The sequence below is a fragment of the Aspergillus bombycis genome, assembly GCF_001792695.1.
Source record: "Aspergillus bombycis strain NRRL26010 chromosome Unknown contig00006, whole genome shotgun sequence".
NCBI lineage: Eukaryota > Fungi > Ascomycota > Eurotiomycetes > Eurotiales > Aspergillaceae > Aspergillus > Aspergillus bombycis.
Window position 1 is genome coordinate 481,468 of NW_019170008.1, and position 20,093 is coordinate 501,560.

Genomic DNA, 20,093 nt, shown 5'->3' on the forward strand with positions numbered 1-20,093 from the left:
ACACGTCGACTAATGTACGCCTGCATATTATAGGAAAACAAGTACATCAACCACAACCTGGAGGACGTGACCATATAACCATTCACCTTCTTTGAACACAGCTCCATCGCTCCCGGTTCGTCAGATGTACTACCATCTTTGAGGGCGTTGTCCTGCCTTGCCGATTGGCAACTGTCTACCGATATAAAAAAGAACAGACCAAGAAGCACGGTGCAGTAGATATGTTTGAATTATTTACTATTGTCCATATGTCCAATACCGGCCTAGACTATGTCCACATGCGGGCGATGGCTTCAAGCCATCGACTGCCCGAGTCTCCGACTAAATAGAGCGCACCAGTCTATTTGAGCTCCTTAACCCAGAGAGAAACCTTGGGGATATCGGATTCCGTTCCGAGGTAGTAAACCTGCTTGTTGTCCTCAGAAAGACCGAAAGAGTTCTCGCCGTTGAAGGTGAGGTAGCCGTCGTCGGTGACGCCCCAGCCGTTGAACACAGCGTCTGCGGGGTGGTCACCGGAGTGAGGCACGGTCAGGGCGAGAGGCTGAACGTCGCCCGGGATGGCATAGAAGTCCTGCCAGGCCGTGGGTGGCAAGCCTTGTTGGGTGAAGCTGATGCTAGCGCCGTCGTTGCTTGTCACTGTATGTTGTTAGTTTGATCCATGCAATATTAGGCCAAGTGCGTGAGGCATACGGCGCAGGATCTCCCGTGTGTTGGCCTGAGAAGCGTCCACGATGGCGTGGGCTGTTGATGTTAGTCATGTTTTATGGCCAAGGCCTGGGGTAGGTGGTACATACAGTTGTCAGTGAGGACGGTGTTGCCGCCATCAGCAACGAGTGTGAAAGACTTGGGGAGAGTGGCTGCCAGGGCAGTGGCGATGAAGGTGGACGCGGCGGCGAGAGTGAGCTTCATTGTGACGGTGGGTAGTTTGTTTCGAAGATTGCTGTCTTCAGTGATGATTGAATTTGTAGTTGATGATTTTCGATGAACCTGGGGCTATTCGAGGGTTTTTATATTCAAATGAAAGAAATGTCGCCATGCGATGCGTGAGGCTGTAGCGTTGCCCTATTGGGGAGTATGTTGGTGCATCGAACCCTGATGCAATCGCTTCGGTGGATGGTGTGGAGAATGTCTCACTTCGTTATTCTTAGAGTCGGCTCTCGGATGACCTCTGTTTCCCTATTAGCCGAATGCTGCATGGTGCTCGCATGCACAATCTAATCTTAGCAGACAACGCTGCAAGGTGCATTGGGCTGGTGGCAGTTCCAAACGCGCTATCATCTGGTAGAGACACAACCACAACGCAGTGGGATCTGGGATGAGATCAGCTCTTCCCTCCCACCACCACCACCACCACCACCACCACCACCCTGGAAACCCTTGGAGCAACGCCATGTCGGTTAGAGAGTTACGCAATGATCGGCACGGCTTTTCCCCATTCTTAGCTTCCCCCGTCATCGTTAGTCAAGGAGCTAGTCTCACAACCCCGATGTTGGGCCCCACAGATGTCTCACGGAGAATGTAACTCCCGCCATCGCTCTCGCCACAGCATCCGGGTGGCTGAATTAGCACCAATTCAACATGCATGACGGATACCGGTAGCGGTGAGTGTGATCCCTGTGAGATAAATAATTTATCACGCCATCGCCGCGGACAAGCAGCAAGGAATCGTGCAGGCAATTGCATAACGGATCATGTGACCGAAGGCCGCGATCGAAGACCCAAATTTAGGGATAGAGATCGGCGTCTTTATTCAAACTATTGACTGCGATCACCTCCCTTCCTTGCCCAGCAGCTCCGAATGTTCGGAACTCCGCTATGGAAGTTGTTGCGACGGTTTTGCCAAACCGTTGGACATCAGGTGATAGTGCTGCCCTAACATGTGCAGTTCTTTATCACCCTAACGCGTCCCTTTCTACAAGAGCAGTCCAGATAGAGTGCGCTGGTCATTCAGCGCTATCTTAGAAATACGAAGTGTCCATTTTTTGGCCATAACAAATCATCCTTGGTGGCCAATCTTTCTTGAAGGGCTGATGCTCGGTGTGTTTGTAGTCAGATTACTGGCGGGATTAGGAGGGGCGTGGTAACTGAATAGCGACAATAATGTCACGCTCCAACGGACGAGGATGTAAGATTTGGCTTGAAAATGCACCTTACATTCTTACGCGGCGAAATTTCGCATCTCCCAAACCGGAAATACAGCAGAATGAAGCATATACTTCTAGAAGCCTGACACGTGATGTTAATCAACTTCAATTGGTGGATGTGATGAAAGAGTGGAGTCGTCCGCTCAATCTTTCACCAACCTCCCACCTTTTGACTCGAGTTATCTTTATAGTAGGTCGATTATTCGCCGCGACTACTCTACTCGAGAGCGCTGCCAACTCGTCCACCTCAAGATGGGTTACTCAGGGAAGCCCTCGTCGGCTTGCGGCCCCTGTCGTGCGAGGCGTGCCAAGGTATGGATGGCCTAGAGCCTTCCTCACCGTATGTAAGACAATGAATAGCTGAAAAGGTTAGAAAAGTGTGATAGAAAGCAACCACACTGTACGCAGTGTGCTCGCAAGTGTATCCCCTGTTCAGGATATAGAGATACTAGTGGCTTGCTTATAAAGGACGAGACCTATACCGTGGCCCAAAAAGCCCAGAGACTACCAAAGAAAGGACCGCGGTCCAGCTCACCCGTGTTGATCAATGGTTCTGGAATGGGGATATGCCATACTCTAGAACACAACCCCTTTGGCAATACCGAAAGCTGCATATCAACTGCAGAATTTGTCGCACCACCCAGACCCTTAGCTCTACCACTCGAAGAGGTGGCGAATGCGTTCTTTGTGAACACGTATTTGCCTACCTCAAGGTTTTCTTTCCTCCTTAATCACTACCATACCTTCATTAATGCTAAACCCATGCCATCCGCTCTTCAAGCTGCAGCCCTTGCCTACCTACACGTTGAACATCCGTCCCAAGCCGTAAGTCGTGCGGCACACAGGTCCTATTGCAAGGCCATTGCTCAAACTAACTCTGCACTATCAAACTCGTCCATGGCAAGACTAGACTCAACATTATTCTCAGTTCTCCTTCTGGGTCTTTTTGAATCACTTATTTTCCGCGACCGCTACTCTGTCTCCTCATGGGCAGCTCATTCATATGGCGCTTTGGCCTTGCTCCGCCTGCGGGGACATCGCCAGTTGAACAGCCCAGAAGGACGATCTCTTCTGTCTCATATTTCAACTAATATTCGGTCCATATGCTTGCTACAATCCAAGCCAGTGCCGTGCGATCTATTGCAACTAGAGTCCGAGAATTCCTTTCTCGAGAGTGGTTCCAATCGGGGTTTTTATATCAATGACATTCTGATGAATCGGCTACCCCAAATATTCTCCGCTATTTGGCAGCCAACTTTGTCAACCAGTGCTTATATGAGACTGATCAGAGATGTGAGAGATTTTGAGGAGCAATTGGTTCAGATCAGCCCCAGCCTGGAGAGCTGTATCAGCAGCTATCAGAATGACTTCACACGTGGAGCAAAGTACAGAAAGGCCATCAAAAAATGGCTAATTGTACAGATGCTACGATGGTCCCTGGGTAGTACTCTAAGAAAACGTCTATCCTCGCTGGTTCCTGAGAGTGATATCAGCGGAATCCATGATGCATCCTGCTTCGTGCGAGAAGCGGAAAAGATGCACGAAAAAGTCAAGAATATTATCTCAGACGTCTTAAATGCTGTACCACAGCTGTTGGATCCTTCTGTGGAAGGCGCAGCTATGAATGGGCGCTATGCTCTCTGGCTTTTAGCTGCATTAGCGAATGCCGAGTCCTGCCCGGAGCCCAGCCGTGCTTATATTCAACATCAGTTACGAAACCTTAGGGAGAGATACAATCTACAGCCCGCGGAGGAAGCAGCCAAAATGTCAGAAAGAGCAATGTCCTTGGAAACATGGTCAGTAATTATATACCCAAATGGAATGATTCCACCAGAGACTTATAGCTCATCTGACGTCTTGTGATTGCCAACTAGGCTCCTCCTTTGCCATCTATCCTGAGGCACATCTATCTACCCCTTCCTGGTCCAAGTTATGGAACGTGTTGCTCAAAGTGGTTTGGGATATCAACAGACGGGCATAGTTGTTGCCTACGACAACTCGTTTCTTTGCCCGATAATTCCCAGGCTGCACCATTGTACAATGGCCACGTTGCACGATATGAGCAGGTCAACCTCTGTTTGGAAACAACACCATGATTGTTGTCACGCCCGTATCAGGCCTTGCAAATACACCACTATTTTCGCTTGATAGCACCACACCCTAGTCGGACTCTCAACATACTTCCAGGTCTAGAGTGACAAACATTGTTTTCCGCAACATTGACGCGCTCCTCGGTAGCTAAGATCGTCCGAATGGTGCCTCTTCGTCCACAGACCGCGGCGGCGAAGAGCGCTGCGTATCCTTGAGTGGACTTAGGTACCACCCATAGCTAGCATACATAGCAACAATTAAGATCTCTTCTATCACCGCCATGCAGATCTTGGCCGAAGTCGATCCCTTCACAATATTGAACACGGAACTATTTGCAAACACCGATAATGCTGAATATGCAATGCGTACCAGAAGTAAGGGTAACGCAATTCCGACAATGATGACTGCCAGGCGCTCTCGCCTCGGGGTATATTGACATTGGCGCAACTTGCCCCAAGAGGAAGCCAGAAGTAGAACGCAGCCGGCTAAGGCAACAAAGTATAGGCAAACCCCAACACGGGACGTGGGTTTTGGGTGGTCAGGATCGGACGAGGAGGCGCTCCCGACGACGCTGAGGATAACGGCCACGGATACGACGATCTGTGTCAGACGGGAAAGTTTCAGTTCTAGAGCCATCTCTCTTTCCTTTTGAATCAGGCCCGTACTTCACGGATATGTCAGTGTTGTCCTTCCTTTAATTTTTGAGTGGTTCTTCATTGAGCGAAGGGCAAGCAAGAAAGGGTTTTTGGTCTCTTACAGTCTTGATAGTAATCCTAAAGTGGCAAGTATCAATGGTGATATGCCAATAGAGTCAAGAACAATAACCGCTATTATAAGATCTTTCGACGGATCGTTGCGTGCGTATAATTCACAGATAGAGCCAACAATGCGAAGGAGACAAAATATCAGAATCAGGACCCAGCCTGCGGCACGGCGGAACCCATGCCTCAGGCAGGAGATGAATATGATCACCAGGAAAGGGACATAGACGATAAGTTGCAGGATGGATATGCCATCTCTCCCGGTCAGATGCATTGTGTGTGCTGGGCCTTCCTATACGGTAAGCCCTCGAATACAATTCAACGAATGATGGTGGCGCATCAAGAAACAAGAATTTAATCACTAGGAACGATGCAAGGTCCATGGCTATATAGGACTTCTCTTCCTAGGCTACCGCTTGTGTTTACTGGAGAATGCAAAGAAAGCCGTGCGGCAAACAGCACCAATGGACCCTCTATTGATTCCCATTTCGGCAAGTGTTTCGAAGCTTAGCCTTCATCCCGTTAGTTAGACATATAACCATTGATGCGTTCTAGATGTTCCTAGAAGAAGAGAACCCACCAAGGGTGGACTGAGCCTGTTGGAGTCCCAATCAACAATCAATGTGTACTATAGCGCTATACCCAATGAGGTATTTGATTCGAAAATTAGCGTGGATATAAGCGAGTTCTTGGCTATGGTTGGCTATAATGTTTGTGGGTCATCGGAGCTTTAGGTCCACTTGGATATCGTTTATCGCTGTGCTCCGTGATGTGTGATAGGGTACTAAAAGATTGCCAGCCCTGCAATGCATGCTAATATGAACAAGCTCATGTGTCAGCAGCGTGCACTTATCCCGGAGTATGTAAGCTCTACACGCTGTTACACTGCATTTGAGGAACGACCTCGATCTTGCGGACCCTGCCGCGTTGCTCGGCGAACATTGTGCAGTCTCAGGCTGGTCGCGTGCATGTATTATGTACAAGTAATATCCAGCGGGGCTGGAACTGCCCATTCCATCTGCGGTGTGATCAGGTTCTTTCCTTGCACCATGCACTGGGTGAATACCCCTGCCGTAGTCCCATATCTCGCTTATTGTCTAGGCAGCCTTCAATCGGGGCTGGGGTGAAATTTGAGGCGCTACGGTTTCCCTAAGAGTGTAATCACCGTAGATTACACGTAAAGTGTCTCAGGAGGGGAAGCACATTGTCAGTATGTGGATGGCATGATACTGAGACATGAAGACAGTCAAGACCAGAGATGAAGTGTTTGATCTGGCATTCGTAGCCAGTGAGTTCATTATTTTAAGACTGAAGATCCTCTAGGCATAAAATTTATGATCGCGAGCCTCCATCAGGCCTCTTATTTCACGGGCAAAAGATCATACCTGGACATGACCAGTTTCATCTGTTGTTGAGTAGACCATGCAGGATGCTTTCAGGTAAATCACATCACGAGGGTATGGTGCAGTTATAGGAGTGATAATATTGGTCACCCACAACCCTACGCTACGCTTTGTTTCTTATATTTAGATCCTGTGACGATCGACTATTCCTCTAGTGCAATCCTTCGTGCATTGCGCTGTCATGATCTGATTTGCGGAGTGGACTGTCGAGTAACGTGGATGTATGACGTCATTGTCCGTGGAAGTCGCTCCACGGAGATCGTATCCATTACTCCAAACTAATAATTTAAGCAAAATGGTATGCTTATAGATTATATTGGCGAGTTAACTGCAATGCTTCTATTAGTTGGGCAGATACTACACCTTTTCCGGTCAACCCTGAGATAACTCGTTAGGGCTAGTTCAGGCACCCTGCCGTTTCCGAAGCTCTAAACAAAGACCTAGTAGACCTGTCCCTTCTTGTCCAACGAGCCCATAAGGCCTCTTTCTGACCTGTCATGTTTGGTACCTATTTATAGGCACTATTTATTTTGTTTCGTGGCTCAGAATCTCAATAAGTCATACCAATATTGATCGATCTTTTCTCGAACAACCACATCCGGCGAGACCTATGCGAACAGGGTTGGGATCTAGCAAAGTTCAAACATGATGTTAAAACACCAACAGTTGGAAGGGGTCCGACCGCCAGTCTGCGTAGAAGGGAAAGAGGAAAACTCCTTCAGAAGGCGAGGATATTATTAGTAGCATCACGCCCTACATACAATATGCATATTTTTCATGGGGTGAGCCAAACATGGGCGATTTCGGCAGCTTCGGGGATTTTCAAGAGTCGGTTACCTCGGATTCTGGGTCCTTCAGGCCAACCACAATCGTGGCTTCGCTCGCCGCTCTGAGACTTGCAGAGACTTAGCGAATCACCATCGTCTAGTGGGTGTGCCCCCTAACATTGGCCTGTATCCCATCCCTCAACAGCATAAAAACCCCCTTTGCCTCCCTCGACTTGAGCCAACATCAACAAGTAAGGACAAAACTGGAATCGCAAACACCAGGCCAACATTTCTTCAATTCCACTGTAATTGCATTCATTGTGTCAATATCAACAACATGAAGGCCCCTTACTTCCTCGCTTTCCTTGCTGCCGCCGTCTCGGCACAGAATGCTGGCATCGGGTTCCCGAAGAAAGACCAGGAGATCACGGCAGGAGAGACATTAGTTGTTCAGGTTCAGCGCCCGGTAAGTTCGGACCAACATCCCACGGTCTAGCCGAGGCTAACAGCCGTATCAGAACTCCTTAACTGGCTCCCAGGAGATGGGTGTCGCAATTGGCGTGGCATCCTGCGCCTCACGGCCCTGCATGGCTCCGAAGGATACTCTGGGTACTCTCCTCTACAACGGGCCCTTCAAGCCCGAGTACCATGAGACTAGCCAGCCTCCTTATCAGAACTTCACCGTGACGATCCCAGACTCTATAGCTAAGGGAGACGCACAGATCAACATCGCCCATGTGGCAATTGTCGGGGTAAGTGCTAGCCTCCCACGATCGCATCGATGAGATTAAGGAGCTAACCTGCCTTATTTGCAGGCGAGCACGTGGCCATACTTGGACCTGCTCAATCAGACTGTTGTTGTTGCTTAGATCTTGTGTGGAAGCTGCGTGCCTGTTTCCGCCTGTATAGGCTGTTTGCGGGACTGGCGAGTTGTATATTCATTCATTAACTTTCTTTGGAACTAATTTCGTGGCTTTTATTCTGGATGCTCAGTCCTTGGTCATTTTGGTCTTCAGTCTTGCGGGGATCCCTTTAACTATATGATCACCTATTATTAATTTATTCGTTTTCGTCGGCATTTGCAGGCCCGTTGCCATGGGGAAGTAGCGACAGGACTGAGTATTATTCCTATGACCACATACTATTAAATCTTAAGTCAATATTAGTCTTCATTATAGAAGGAAAGTCCCGACAGCCTCAAGCCGGTGGTAGTGGAGAAACAAGCTGTCAGTCGGTTCAAATCCCCACGAGGTGGAGGAAGGTCCATGAGATGGATCAAGCGCCACAATCCTTGACTTTGATTGATGAGACTACCTTAAATTCCTTCTTTATAGGTCACTCATCCATAGGAGTCTGTAGTCGCACTAAACCTACGTCATCCAAGTGACTGTCTGTGCTAAGCTTTCTGTCGGCAATCTCACTCGGTTCATCTTAATGTCCAAACGTTGACAGTACTTTATTGGCTCTTGCTATTGTCTATAGAGAACCTGGTGAGAAAAGTTGAAACCCACGATATGGCCATGCGAGTCGGTGGTGTGGGAATATCCGCGGTGATTCAACATGCATTTTCTCATACCAATATCCACCCTGTACGCTATCGACTGGCCAATCCGTGTTCTCAACACGTGCATCAAGGCTACTTGTATTGTCAAGTGAGATATACCTTAGTATTAGTATCAGTATTGGCCTATCAGCGTCCTCCATGATATTGGTACCAAGAGATATAAAACCAAATATGTGCGTACTGTTGCAAGGTCCATGCTGATCAGATATCTACTACTTCGTAAACCGGCTTTTGAGTTAGGAATTGACAATCTATTTCATAGTATGAAGTCTCAAATAGCACCGAGTGCATTCAGCGGTAGCTTGGCGAGGGCAATGGTATGATCATTAGTAGTGGAGTAACACCATGGGAGGGGCTTTCAATTAGGGAGATCCAGTTAGCAGGAGACTAACTGATACAGGGAAAGTGTACTACAACGATGTCTCATCTGGCTGCTTTCTGGGCCTTCGATCCGTCGACGGGGTTGTTGCCCCCACCAGGTGTTACAAACCAATTTGTCCGAGATAAAATGTCCTTCAAGACCCCAATTTACACTTCCCCGTGTGATGCATCATCGTACTTGCCTATTTTCCAGCCCCTGTTCCGAGTTTGCCGCAAATTTCGCCGACCAACATGACGGTTACAACTACCACTCGCCCTACAATCCTTGTCATTCACGGGGCATGGCATCATCCTGAATTCTATGCCCCGTTCTGCAAGGCCTTTGAAGACTTGGGCTACGAAGCAGTCTGTCCTCGCCTCCTAACCTGCAACAATGATGCACCCCCCACCAAGAAATTGGAGGATGATGTGGCGCTCATCCGACAGACAGCACAGTCGCTCCTTGACGATGGGAAAACCGTCGTTGCCGTCATGCACTCCTACGGCGGAGTTGTTGGCACTGATGCCCTACACGGACTGGCGATCAAACGTCTGATCTACATGACTGCTTTTATACCCCCGAGCGGCAGCAGCCTCGCGGGTATGTTTGGCGGCAAATTGCCTCCCTTCATCACAATTGATGTATGTATCCACCCACCTCAACTGACATGCACTCACTCACGAATCCTTCTAGGATGAAAAGGATGTATTGACCGTTCCTGACCCGGCGACCTTCTTTTTCAACGACCTCCCCTCCGAGGAAGCCGCTGCATGGGCTAAGAAACTGGTGGTCCACCCGACGTCTGCCCAATTTGACCCAATCTCACAGGAGGCATATCGCAGCAGCCCCGCGACATACATTGTGTGCGAACAGGATGCGGGTCTCATTCCCGTGGTTCAGGAAATGATGATCGAAAACGTGCGGAAGGCCGGAGTGGATATAGACGTTGAGAGGTTACCAGCGAGCCACAGTCCGTTCCTCAGCATGCCGGAAGAGACTGCCAAGCTGGTGCTAAGGATTGCTTCCCAATGAACTATCAGATAGCCTAACCATATGGAACACGGTATGCGAGAAGTTTTTGGCAGGATTTTCTCCGCAAGGTTCGAATAGATCCTCTTAGTATGAGACATTTCGTGGGCTGATACAACGGCTTGCAGCTGAAGAACGGGTCGGATGTAACAAATCGCCATCCCAGGCCAATTGGGCTGCGGGAAGGCTTCCATTTCGCTCGTTGCCCGACCCACTCCGTGCGATCCTGCAGGGCCAGGATCGAAGTTTATTTGATTAATCTTGCGTGGTTGGTTTGACCGGTTCCAGACTTTGCAGGTAGTCTATTTACTGAGTCCTGCTCTCGTCTGTCTCGTGAGGAAATTCACCTGATGACCTATGCCATCATCAATTGTTTCATGTCTTTGTTAACATAGGCGATAATGTTGCCGTAGAATGATCCATGCCTGGCCTCCCAATGTCATAGTACTTACAGATACTACTCTCTATCTTCTAGTGGCCTATATGCTAGGCGTGATGCATTCTTTGTCGACCTTCAGCTCGAGTTAGAAGAGCCGCTGCCGCGGAAATGCAGATTAGCTATTTCTAAACAATCCCGCCCAACCTACTAGGTCTAGCACTCTAGCGTCAAGAGGAATATCACTAGTCTAATGCACAAATCCCAAGTTTAATGGGATGGTCTGCGCGCGTCGAGCCACCAGGAGCAAGATCTGCGGGCGGGGACGGTGGGCCATAGACAAGCCCTCGGATTTGGGCATTTGCACGCACATGTAAATTTTAGGGTACAATAAATGCTCCTTTTTCGAGACCTCCGGGATTTAACAGCTCCTAGAAAGGCGCGTCGATGCGAACCCCTGCTCATATGTACATAACCCTGGCGACACGAGCTCCCTCTTGGACGATCGCGACACTAAACGCTAAGTGAAACCTTTCGAGCTTCAAGGGCAGCTTAATTCAACTCTCAATCTGATCTTAAAATGTTATCCACACGCAAGTGCTAGTGTCGAACGGGGTCCACGTGGGTTTAAATAAGTACGTCAAGCAATCCAGCAAACCTTGGGTCAACGTCCGACGAGCTTGCGAAATTGTGCCGTCATTTAACCGGCAACTAGGGTTATGTATATACCTCAACGACAACGGCGAAGTCATCTTCTGGCAAAAGCTTTTTTCTTTGCGTTATGGGTGCTAACGACCGGGGCAAAACCTACATCACAGTCAGTGCTGTGCTCGTCGCGCTGTCCACGGTTGTTGTTGGGTTTCGCATCGTTGCGCGATGGATGAGAACCACCTTGGGACTGGATGACTATGTCATCTGTGTGTCGATTATTCTTGCCTATAGCATGCTGGGGGAGGCGGTCTTTTGTATGCGTACCAAATCGCAACGAGATCGAGCATTGGGCTGATCATGTACAGGGGCCCGAGATGGCGGGCTAGGAAAGCACATGGACGAGCTGAGTATTCAGGAGAAGATCACCTTCCAGAAGGCGAGTCTCAGCGGGCATCCAGCTGCGATCAATCTTCGTCTAACAAGAATCACAGTGTTTCTTCGCCAACGAGATCTCCTATACGCTCCTCATCCCCTCGATCAAAATCTCCATTCTCCTGCTCTATCGCCGAATCTTCACCGTTCGCAAGTTCCGAATCGCGAGCCTCATCACCGGTGGCCTAGTCCTATCATGGTGTCTCGCTGTCTTGATTACCGTCTTTCTTCAATGTCGCCCGATTGCCCTGAACTGGAACAAGACCTTAGAGGGAACCTGCATCGACCCGAAAAAGTTTTTCTTCGGCAATGCGATATCCAATCTCCTCATCGATGTGGTTATCCTCGCGTTACCGATCCCGATGGTTCTACAGCTCCAGCTACGTTTGACCCAGAAGCTCACTATTCTGGGCATATTCCTTCTGGGTGGATTGTACGATCCCATACTACGTTTGTGGAAGATGAAAGCTTATGAATCCAGTGTCTGTGTCGCGAGCGTTATGCGAGTCGTTACCCTCGATATTTTCGAAACGATGGATACCTCATGTATGTTTGTTTCCTCCGTTCCGTCTCGAATCCACTCGGACTCAACTGATACCTCCACCGTATAGACTCCGTGATGGAAGCCGCGACCTGGACCTTCGTCGAGCCCTGCGTCGGAATCATCTGCGCGTGTTTACCGACCCTTCGACCGCTGCTACGGACCCTATGCTGTTCCTTCTCGTGGAGCACGGATCATTCCGACGGTCCGCCGGCAAACTATAGGATGCACAGAATATCCAGCGCGGCAAAGAATGACTCGGCGGGTAGGAGCGACAGGGAATGGGACCATAAGCGATTTGGAGATGAGTTCGCATTAATGGGAGGGAACACGAAAGTAACTGTCAATGGAGATGATGCTTCTTAGATTTGATTTCGGTCTAGGCGTTTGGTGTATACCCAAAATGTGATTTACGGTTGCTTTTTGTATACTATTAGACAGGTTGGGATTTAGGGTAACACCCTGAGAGGATCATACAACGGGTGGTATGTCTGTTCTCTACCTCCAAGTCAGAGTCTATCGAGTGTTCTATAGAAAGTCAACTTGAAATGAAGGAATTGTCACGATACAAGATCATCTGAGTGTGAATTTGGGCTTAGCCAAAGTTAGACGGAACCAAAGTATTCTCTCACCTCGTATGAAGTCGTGTCCTGCGATGGCTTTGGAGCTTAGAAATGCACGTATGTCGACAGCCAGCCGGCCAAGCAATATACATGGAACTAGACCAGTTGATGCTGTGATCCTGAGCTTTTCACAAATCATGCCCGCACATGTTGAGGGTACTCTCTACATTCTTGTTTTTCTTTTTGTAAAAAAAAAAAAGAAAAGAAAAATTAATTAACTAAAATAATTAATAAATTGAAAAATTGAAACAAATAAAAGTGAGGGGGTTGGGGGGAGGTTTTGCGACCACACCCATCATACTCAACATTTCTTTCGGTATCATATGAGCTTAAACATTCGACATCCTTTCATCGTCATGGCCCGCAGGCATGGGGATCCTCGATAGCTTGCTGATGATATGGTACTAACCTTATCGTGGATTGGCTTCAGGGGTACCATGGGCAGCCCAAGCCCAGGAGGGTCTCGTTAGGTCTGGAAGTTTGCTAAGCCAATCCCGCCCTAATGTTCTTTTATTAGATGAAGACAGTAAAGCATATGTCAGTTGATCGCCCATCCAAAGCACCTTAAACGGGGGGGTATCGATACAAAACTGGGTTATAAATATCATGTAGCTCTCTCTATTTAGAGGAGTCTAGAATCGTGACGCCGAGACTCTGTAGTCTTCTGCACCTCCTGCCTTCGTCCGTCTATTGTTGATATCAGTAAATCATATCATGTCGAATACAAACAACACACCTAGTTCACAACCCGCACATGCGGGTACATCCACAGAGGAAGCCCCGAATTATAAAACATTCACAGATGCAACAGATAAACTGTACAAGAAGTTGGTTCAGGAGGAATCCCACGAATGGTGGCAGTACCGCTTCGTTAGCACGTTTTTCAACTTACTCGCGATCGTGCAAGTGATGGTCGGAGCTACCATAACTGCTCTTGGACCATTTGGAGGCCGGCATTTGATTGCTATAACCGTGTTAGGCGCTATTAACACCGTTCTGGCCGGGTTTATAGCTCTCCTCAAAGGTAGGGGCCTTCCTCAGCGACCCCGGAAGAATATGCTGGAGCTGAGAAGGGTTCGGGAGTATATTGAGCAAAAGAGAACCATGTTGCAGTACAGGAACAGGAAGTTCTCGAGAGATGAGGTTGACTCTCTACTGGAAAATGTTATGAGGAGGTATGATCTTGCTGAGGAGATTATTGAAAGGAATCAGCCGGATACCTATACGGGTGGTGCGGGACCGACCGGTAGAGAACGTCAACCAGACGAAGAAAGAAGTCCAGGATAAAGCAGGTATCTATGAAGTACGTTGTGTTGAAATTTTACTCTGGCTGATTGTGTTTCGTGTCATAGGTACTGTGGAGACCTTGACTAATAGCTTACAGATGCTTTCCTGCTTGACCGGTTCCAGCTCCGCTCGCCCTGTATTTCTGGAGGCAGATGATTGTTGGAGTTCTCACTCCAGTGGCATGACACTCACGGTCCGCTCTTGCCTTCCCCCTGAAGTGGCTAAGGCTTTATTGGCCTGACAGCTATTACCTTCATAGCTGACTTTTGGGCTACGTTATGGATTCAGACATATATGTGGTTGGTCTACCCGGTACCCTTAATAGAGATGTCATGAACAGCCACACTGGAACGGTGTTGTGAAAGGAGTGACTATTCACAGACCACTGGGGCTTCCAAGTCGTCTCAGGGCGTGCTGGTATTCCAATTAGCACTACAATATCAGAAGAAAATTGAACTCATAAGGCTGTCAGGCCCACCGCCTTTGCGTTTTTGCTTCGGGCGTCTAACATTATTTCCTGTCCTTTTTTGGGTGAATCTCACGGCATCATGCTTGCATCGCTTCGTACGATGGGAGATTGTTGCTGTATATATTATAGCTGCTAGTTGAAGTCTACCGTTCCCGTTCTTCCACACAGTAATAATTGAATGGCACGTGTACCAAGTTGACCATCTCCAAACTATTCTAACATGAGCATGTGTCGAGGCCTCCAGATCGGAGGGCCTGGAAGAGTAAGGGAAGTAATTTTCGTGATGATATACCATCCAATCAGACGACTGTCTAAGAGTCTGCTTTACTGGGGCCCCCTTGCCACTCTAGTGTATGAAAATAGTGCCTCCTATTGCCTAGACTTAGCCGGAAGCGATCCCAACTTTTGTAATTCAGCCTAATCTCCTTGTTCCTTGCTGCGGGTCTCCGTTCTTGCCATGGATGGAGAGAATACATTGTTACTGTCAGCTACCACCGAAAAAAGTACGTTAAACTCAATGGCCACCTGCTACCGCACTTGTACTTCTTGTTCTCCTCGTTATTGAGCTGGAAGAGAGATATGGCCCTGTATGCTGTCGCAAATACGCTAAAATCACGACCACACGATACTATCTTCGCAGTGAGCGGTACGATATAATAATCACCATAGAGTCTATCCGCTCTGTATCTATATTTCCGACAATCGATGCTTCACCTTTGAGGAACTTCTCTCCAATAGCGGTTGAGAAATATATGCTAATCGCCGAGAAATGGTCCAGAGAGACAATACACTGCTGAACTCGCCATTGTTGCGACTTCCTGTCTATTGGCAAGACAAGCTTCAAGTTTGATAAATTATTGGAGGGAATTCTTTTCAGAATTAGATGAGCTTTGTACGTCCGGCTTCAGGCACGTAAACTATTGTCTTTACATATGAGCCTTGGATATGCTTCCATGGTGCAGAGAACAAGAGACCCTCTGGGCTTGTGCTCAATATTTCCCGTTCTTTAAGACTCCTCTAAGTGAAACAATGCTGTGACTTTGACTTTCCGTCATTTCAGCCTGCCTCACAGCTGCCAATGTGCTGTCAGCTAGCGACAGTCTTCTATTTTGAGCCACACACAATGTGGTACCTTGTCTACCAAAATGGCAACGCTGCGTACTCCACCAACTCCGACATCAGCCATTCTGCTAGGTGGAGCCCACCCAAGAATTTCTTCGATAGCATGCCCAGTATCATTCCGGAGAACATGGGTAATGGGAACTGGATTGACATGTGGACCATCTGATGCGTCCAACTGCTACCTTCTTTCATCGGATAACAACGGTCATCTCTGCCGCTCTCAGACCTCGCCCGGGAACTGTCCGAACGGCATGGGGAACACGGTCATCGCGCTACAAGACTCGGATGCATATGTCTTCTTCGAAGCGTCCAATGTGTGCAGCACCGGTGACGGTAAATACCTTCTTTCTCGTTGAAGCCATCGGGAGTGACGGTGCAAGATATTTCCGTTCCTGGGCTTCGTCTAGTCTCACTGGTACCTGGACTGCTCTTGCCGACACAGAGGCCAACCCTTTGCGCGGTCGAACAATGTCAAATTTAGCACCGGGGCCTGGACTACGAGTATCAGCCATGGCGAGTTGGTGTGCATTAGTGTTGACCAGACCATGAGTATTAACCCCTGTAATCTGCGCTATCTTTACCAGGGCGTGGATCCAAACGCGAGGGATAGTTACAATTCCTTGCTGTGGAAACTTGGACTCCTCACCTAGGCCAACTCTGCCCGTTAACGGGCAATTATCGGACAGGCTAGCTTAAAGAAGTCTATCAGTAGGCTGGACTGTGGATACCCACAGCAAGTCAAGGCTTCAGCTCAGCGTCGGGAAGCAATCTGCCCTGGCTCCACTTTCTGCCGTAGTTCAGGGACTGGATAGCAAGGCTACTTTTAATAAAAGCTATTCCGCATTGAGCGCTCGAACTCGCGGAGTTCTTTTATAATAAGTGGCTGCCTCTTGTTTTCTACCTTCCCACTCTATCATTGGTAGCTTGGCAACTCAGTCGTTTCGCTGGAAGTGCATTGCATTGCTAAAATAGGAAATCGCTTGTTTACAGGGCCCGTAAGTTCGAAACGTTTGACACTTACGATGCTCAGAGACCCTAGTCATGTGGGCCTATGGTCTAGCCAACCATCAATCGTATCAGTACTCCGTAGCTGCATTGTCCATAAAGCCATGACTACCGAGGCAGTCAAGCGCCAAGGAGAGCTCATGTGTCGAAAAGGGACACCCTCAGAGATCGGTACATCTGGTATCAGCTATGGTACGTATAGACAGACCGGAGGTTGAATTCGGTTGGAATCAGGCGGACCTTTGCCCATATTACGGGGGTTCAGGCTCTCGAGGCTATTTCAGAGTCTGCGTTTAGACGCTGGTTACAGAGCCATTTCCCGTTCGGATAAAGCCTAAATCGTGTCCTGGCTTGAGGTACTCTGGCTCTGACCAATAGAACAAGGTCCATGCTGCATGACATCCTACGGCTAGACGCAGTAGTGTGTCATGAACAGTGCCTAGACTGTTTCTCTTAAACCGCTCTAAGCTGGGCGGCTATAGGTTCTTCTCAGGTTCGAAGCCATCTGTACGTATAGTAATGCTGATTACTTCTGCTAGCAACACCCGAATGTGTGAACTTGCACGTTACTATGGCACCTGTCCTAGTGCACCTAGGTCACAGCGTAATGAAGAAAGTACAACTAAATCCAGGGTCCCAGGGGGAAATCCACAATACAAATCGAATTATATAGAGTAATCTCATGAGACACAACTAGATACGCCTCTTGCGGGTGAAGTTCTCACTAAGCAGACCCTCGGCAGTTCACGTTGTAGGAACGACCCGATAGCTATAAGGCGGCGGTTTCAGGTTTTCCGACCAGATCACTAATCTTCTTGGCTCCGGTTCTGTAGACCGGATTGGTGAGCCCCACTAGCCCTACTTAAACCCGTTTCTAACTTTAACTCACGACTAGGCTGAGGCGCTTCATCCAACGAGAATCAAACATGGAAATGACACTGGTCTTCTTCATCTGGCGGTTGAGCTCGGAAGAGATTTCCCTGTGTTTCTGCTCCTATATGTCCCTAGCATTTGGCCTTGGTCGAAGCTGGTAGATGGCACACTGCGCTCATCTGGGTTTCACCATTACACTAGTGCTTCCATGATCAATGTAGCATTTTCAACTGCGTTTGTTCCGCATTTTGCTGCCTTGGGCAATCAATATGTTATTATCACAGTTGGTCTGCCACCTCTGCGTTGATACAGGACCCCGGCCTACTCATAATCTGTCCGTGATGGATCGTCGAGCGAATCTAGTCTTACGCAGCCAGTGCGAGTTGAGTTGTAGAGATAGTACCATAATTACTAGAGTAGTTGGTGATCACTGTACGTTCAAAACTCACACCGGTTATACAATAGGCCGCCCTTAACCGTGTGTACCTATCTCGCTAGAAGACAACACCGTGCCTCGAAAGGAAGGTCCTTACCCTTCTTATGTGGGGCAGTGGATTTACCCATGTCGTGACAAACCGCAAATTAGCCATTGGCCGCACGTCTGTCAGATTCTAGACATCATGCCGTATGGGACTATGGGTTTAGCCTAGGGATTCTGACCCTTGAGTTACTTGGAAGGCTTGGCTCTTGACAGCCAGGTAATGGGCCACTACGCGATTCGTATCTTTTTATAGTATCTTTGTATAGTATCTTCGTATCGGATTCTTTCATTCTCTGGTCTGGCGAGTGCCACGGGGCTACATTAACATGAAACTCTAGGCTTTATTTCAATTTTGTTCCCTCAGTCCCTCGTCAGGCTGGGAGAACTATTTAAGCTGTGGGCTACCAACATAACCATGTTGACCTTTCGCTATCAATTCGTTCATTCTTTCCGTTGTTTTTTTAGTGTTGTTCATTCTCTTCCTTTCTTACCGGGCAAACTAGACGTTTGCTTTCCTTTCTTTACCTTCCTTTTTTGTTTCTTTTGTCCAAGATGAAGCTAAACCTTGCCTCTCTTGGTTTTCTTGCGAGTATCACCCCGCTGGTTTCGGGTCATTATGTGTTTTCGAAGTTGATTGTCGACGGACAGATCACTAAGGATTTTGAATACATTCGAGAGAACAGCAATGGGTACCAACCAACACTGGCTTCTGAAATCGTGAGCAATGACTTCCGCTGCAATAAGGGCTCCATGGACTCTGCAGCCAAGACCAAGGTCTACACGGTTGCTCCAGGAGCAGAGATCGGTTTCCAGCTCGCCTATGGTGCCACGATGAAGCACCCCGGCCCTCTGCAAATCTACATGTCCAAAGCACCCGGCGACGTCAAAAGCTACGACGGATCAGGCGATTGGTTCAAGGTATACCAGGAGGGTGTTTGCCACGACATTTCCGGCGGCTTGAAGGATACCGACTGGTGCACGTGGGATAAGGATACTGCGTCCTTCAAGATCCCCGAGAATACTCCGGCTGGTCAGTACCTCGTTCGTGTTGAACACATTGGCCTTCATCGCGGCTTCAGTGGAAACTCCGAGTTCTACTTCACCTGCGCTCAAATCGAGGTAACCGGCGCTGGTTCGGGCGTTCCGGAACCCTTGGTCAAAATCCCGGGCATGTACAATCCTGAGGATCCCAACATCCACTTCGACATTTACTACCCTGTCAAGACTTCCTACGACCTTCCCGGCCCTTCTGTCTGGTCTGGCAGCGCCTCCGCTTCCTCTTCCACTATCTCCGCCCCTCCTGTCAATAACGCCGCCGCCGCTTCCTCTGTGGCTCCGACGACTCTTGTGACTCTCTCCAAGACTGCCGATACACCCGCGGCGACGGCCCCCGCTCCATCAGTTGGTACTATCAAGAAATACTACCAATGCGGTGGCGAGGGTTGGACTGGATCAGGATCGTGTGAAGCCGGCACTACCTGTCGCGACTGGAACCCTTGGTACCATCAGTGTGTCTAGGCCGCTACACAGTAGGACACTTTCTATTGCTAGGACGCAAGTAGCCAAATTCGTCTTCTTTTATATATTCTCTCGTGGCTCTTCTCTTAAGCTATTCAGATCTTGTATTGATAACAGCTCTACTTCTGAAACAACAATTTGAACCATCATTTTTTTTTCTTCTTATATCAATGGAATAAGTATTAAAGTTATCAATGAGCCGTGGTCGTGGGAGGTCTGAGCATCTATGATAGGTTGGGAATTATCTTTTGGAAGGGCAGATGGACGTGCAGGAATTCTATCCCACACAATAATCATCTCTGATAGTATCTCGTAAAATATGTAGGTATGACCTCAAACAGTTACTCTGTTAGGAGGCATCGTCGTCATGATCGACCGTCAGCTTCCGCACCTACGTCGTTCTACAGTCCTCAGAAGCTACAATGCGAGGCATCTCGCTCTCATTTACCTATCAAAGCCACTGCTTAGCCTATGGCTCGTCAGATGCAGCTATGATGCAACGCCACATATGTAAGCGCGACGTGTATACTAGCTCGCATATAAACCAACGAACAACCAACATCTACGCTCCAACAATACAAACCATACCAGCTAC

At 48.4% G+C, this 20,093-nt stretch overlaps 6 protein-coding genes across 6 annotated transcripts; 5 read left to right on the forward strand and 1 right to left on the reverse strand.

Annotated features, from left to right (window-relative positions):
- Positions 1-340: 340 nt before the first annotated feature.
- ABOM_001602 (uncharacterized protein) lies at positions 341-909 on the reverse strand (the record flags this gene model as incomplete). The annotated part of the gene is made up of 3 exons (XM_022528732.1): positions 341-636; positions 691-741; positions 795-909. 3 exons carry the CDS (start codon positions 907-909, stop codon positions 341-343), a joined length of 462 nt encoding a protein of 153 aa, XP_022393562.1.
- A 6,594-nt stretch (positions 910-7,503) lies between these two features.
- On the forward strand, positions 7,504-8,035 carry ABOM_001603 (uncharacterized protein; the record flags this gene model as incomplete). Its single annotated transcript, XM_022528733.1, has 3 exons — positions 7,504-7,632; positions 7,685-7,918; positions 7,982-8,035. 3 exons carry the CDS (start codon positions 7,504-7,506, stop codon positions 8,033-8,035), a joined length of 417 nt encoding a protein of 138 aa, XP_022393563.1.
- A 1,307-nt stretch (positions 8,036-9,342) lies between these two features.
- ABOM_001604 (alpha/beta hydrolase) lies at positions 9,343-10,123 on the forward strand (the record flags this gene model as incomplete). The annotated part of the gene is made up of 2 exons (XM_022528734.1): positions 9,343-9,732; positions 9,785-10,123. The coding sequence occupies 2 exons, from the start codon at positions 9,343-9,345 to the stop codon at positions 10,121-10,123; spliced, it is 729 nt and encodes a 242-aa protein (XP_022393568.1).
- Positions 10,124-11,277: 1,154 nt separating this feature from the next.
- ABOM_001605 (uncharacterized protein) lies at positions 11,278-12,486 on the forward strand (the record flags this gene model as incomplete). The annotated part of the gene is made up of 4 exons (XM_022528735.1): positions 11,278-11,461; positions 11,513-11,554; positions 11,631-12,125; positions 12,191-12,486. The coding sequence occupies 4 exons, from the start codon at positions 11,278-11,280 to the stop codon at positions 12,484-12,486; spliced, it is 1,017 nt and encodes a 338-aa protein (XP_022393569.1).
- Positions 12,487-13,457: 971 nt separating this feature from the next.
- Positions 13,458-14,030, forward strand: ABOM_001606 (uncharacterized protein; the record flags this gene model as incomplete). Its single annotated transcript, XM_022528736.1, has 1 exon — positions 13,458-14,030. One exon carries the CDS (start codon positions 13,458-13,460, stop codon positions 14,028-14,030), a length of 573 nt encoding a protein of 190 aa, XP_022393566.1.
- Positions 14,031-18,532: 4,502 nt separating this feature from the next.
- ABOM_001607 (lignocellulolytic auxiliary activity family 9 protein) lies at positions 18,533-19,498 on the forward strand (the record flags this gene model as incomplete). Its single annotated transcript, XM_022528737.1, has 1 exon — positions 18,533-19,498. One exon carries the CDS (start codon positions 18,533-18,535, stop codon positions 19,496-19,498), a length of 966 nt encoding a protein of 321 aa, XP_022393567.1.
- Positions 19,499-20,093: the final 595 nt, after the last annotated feature.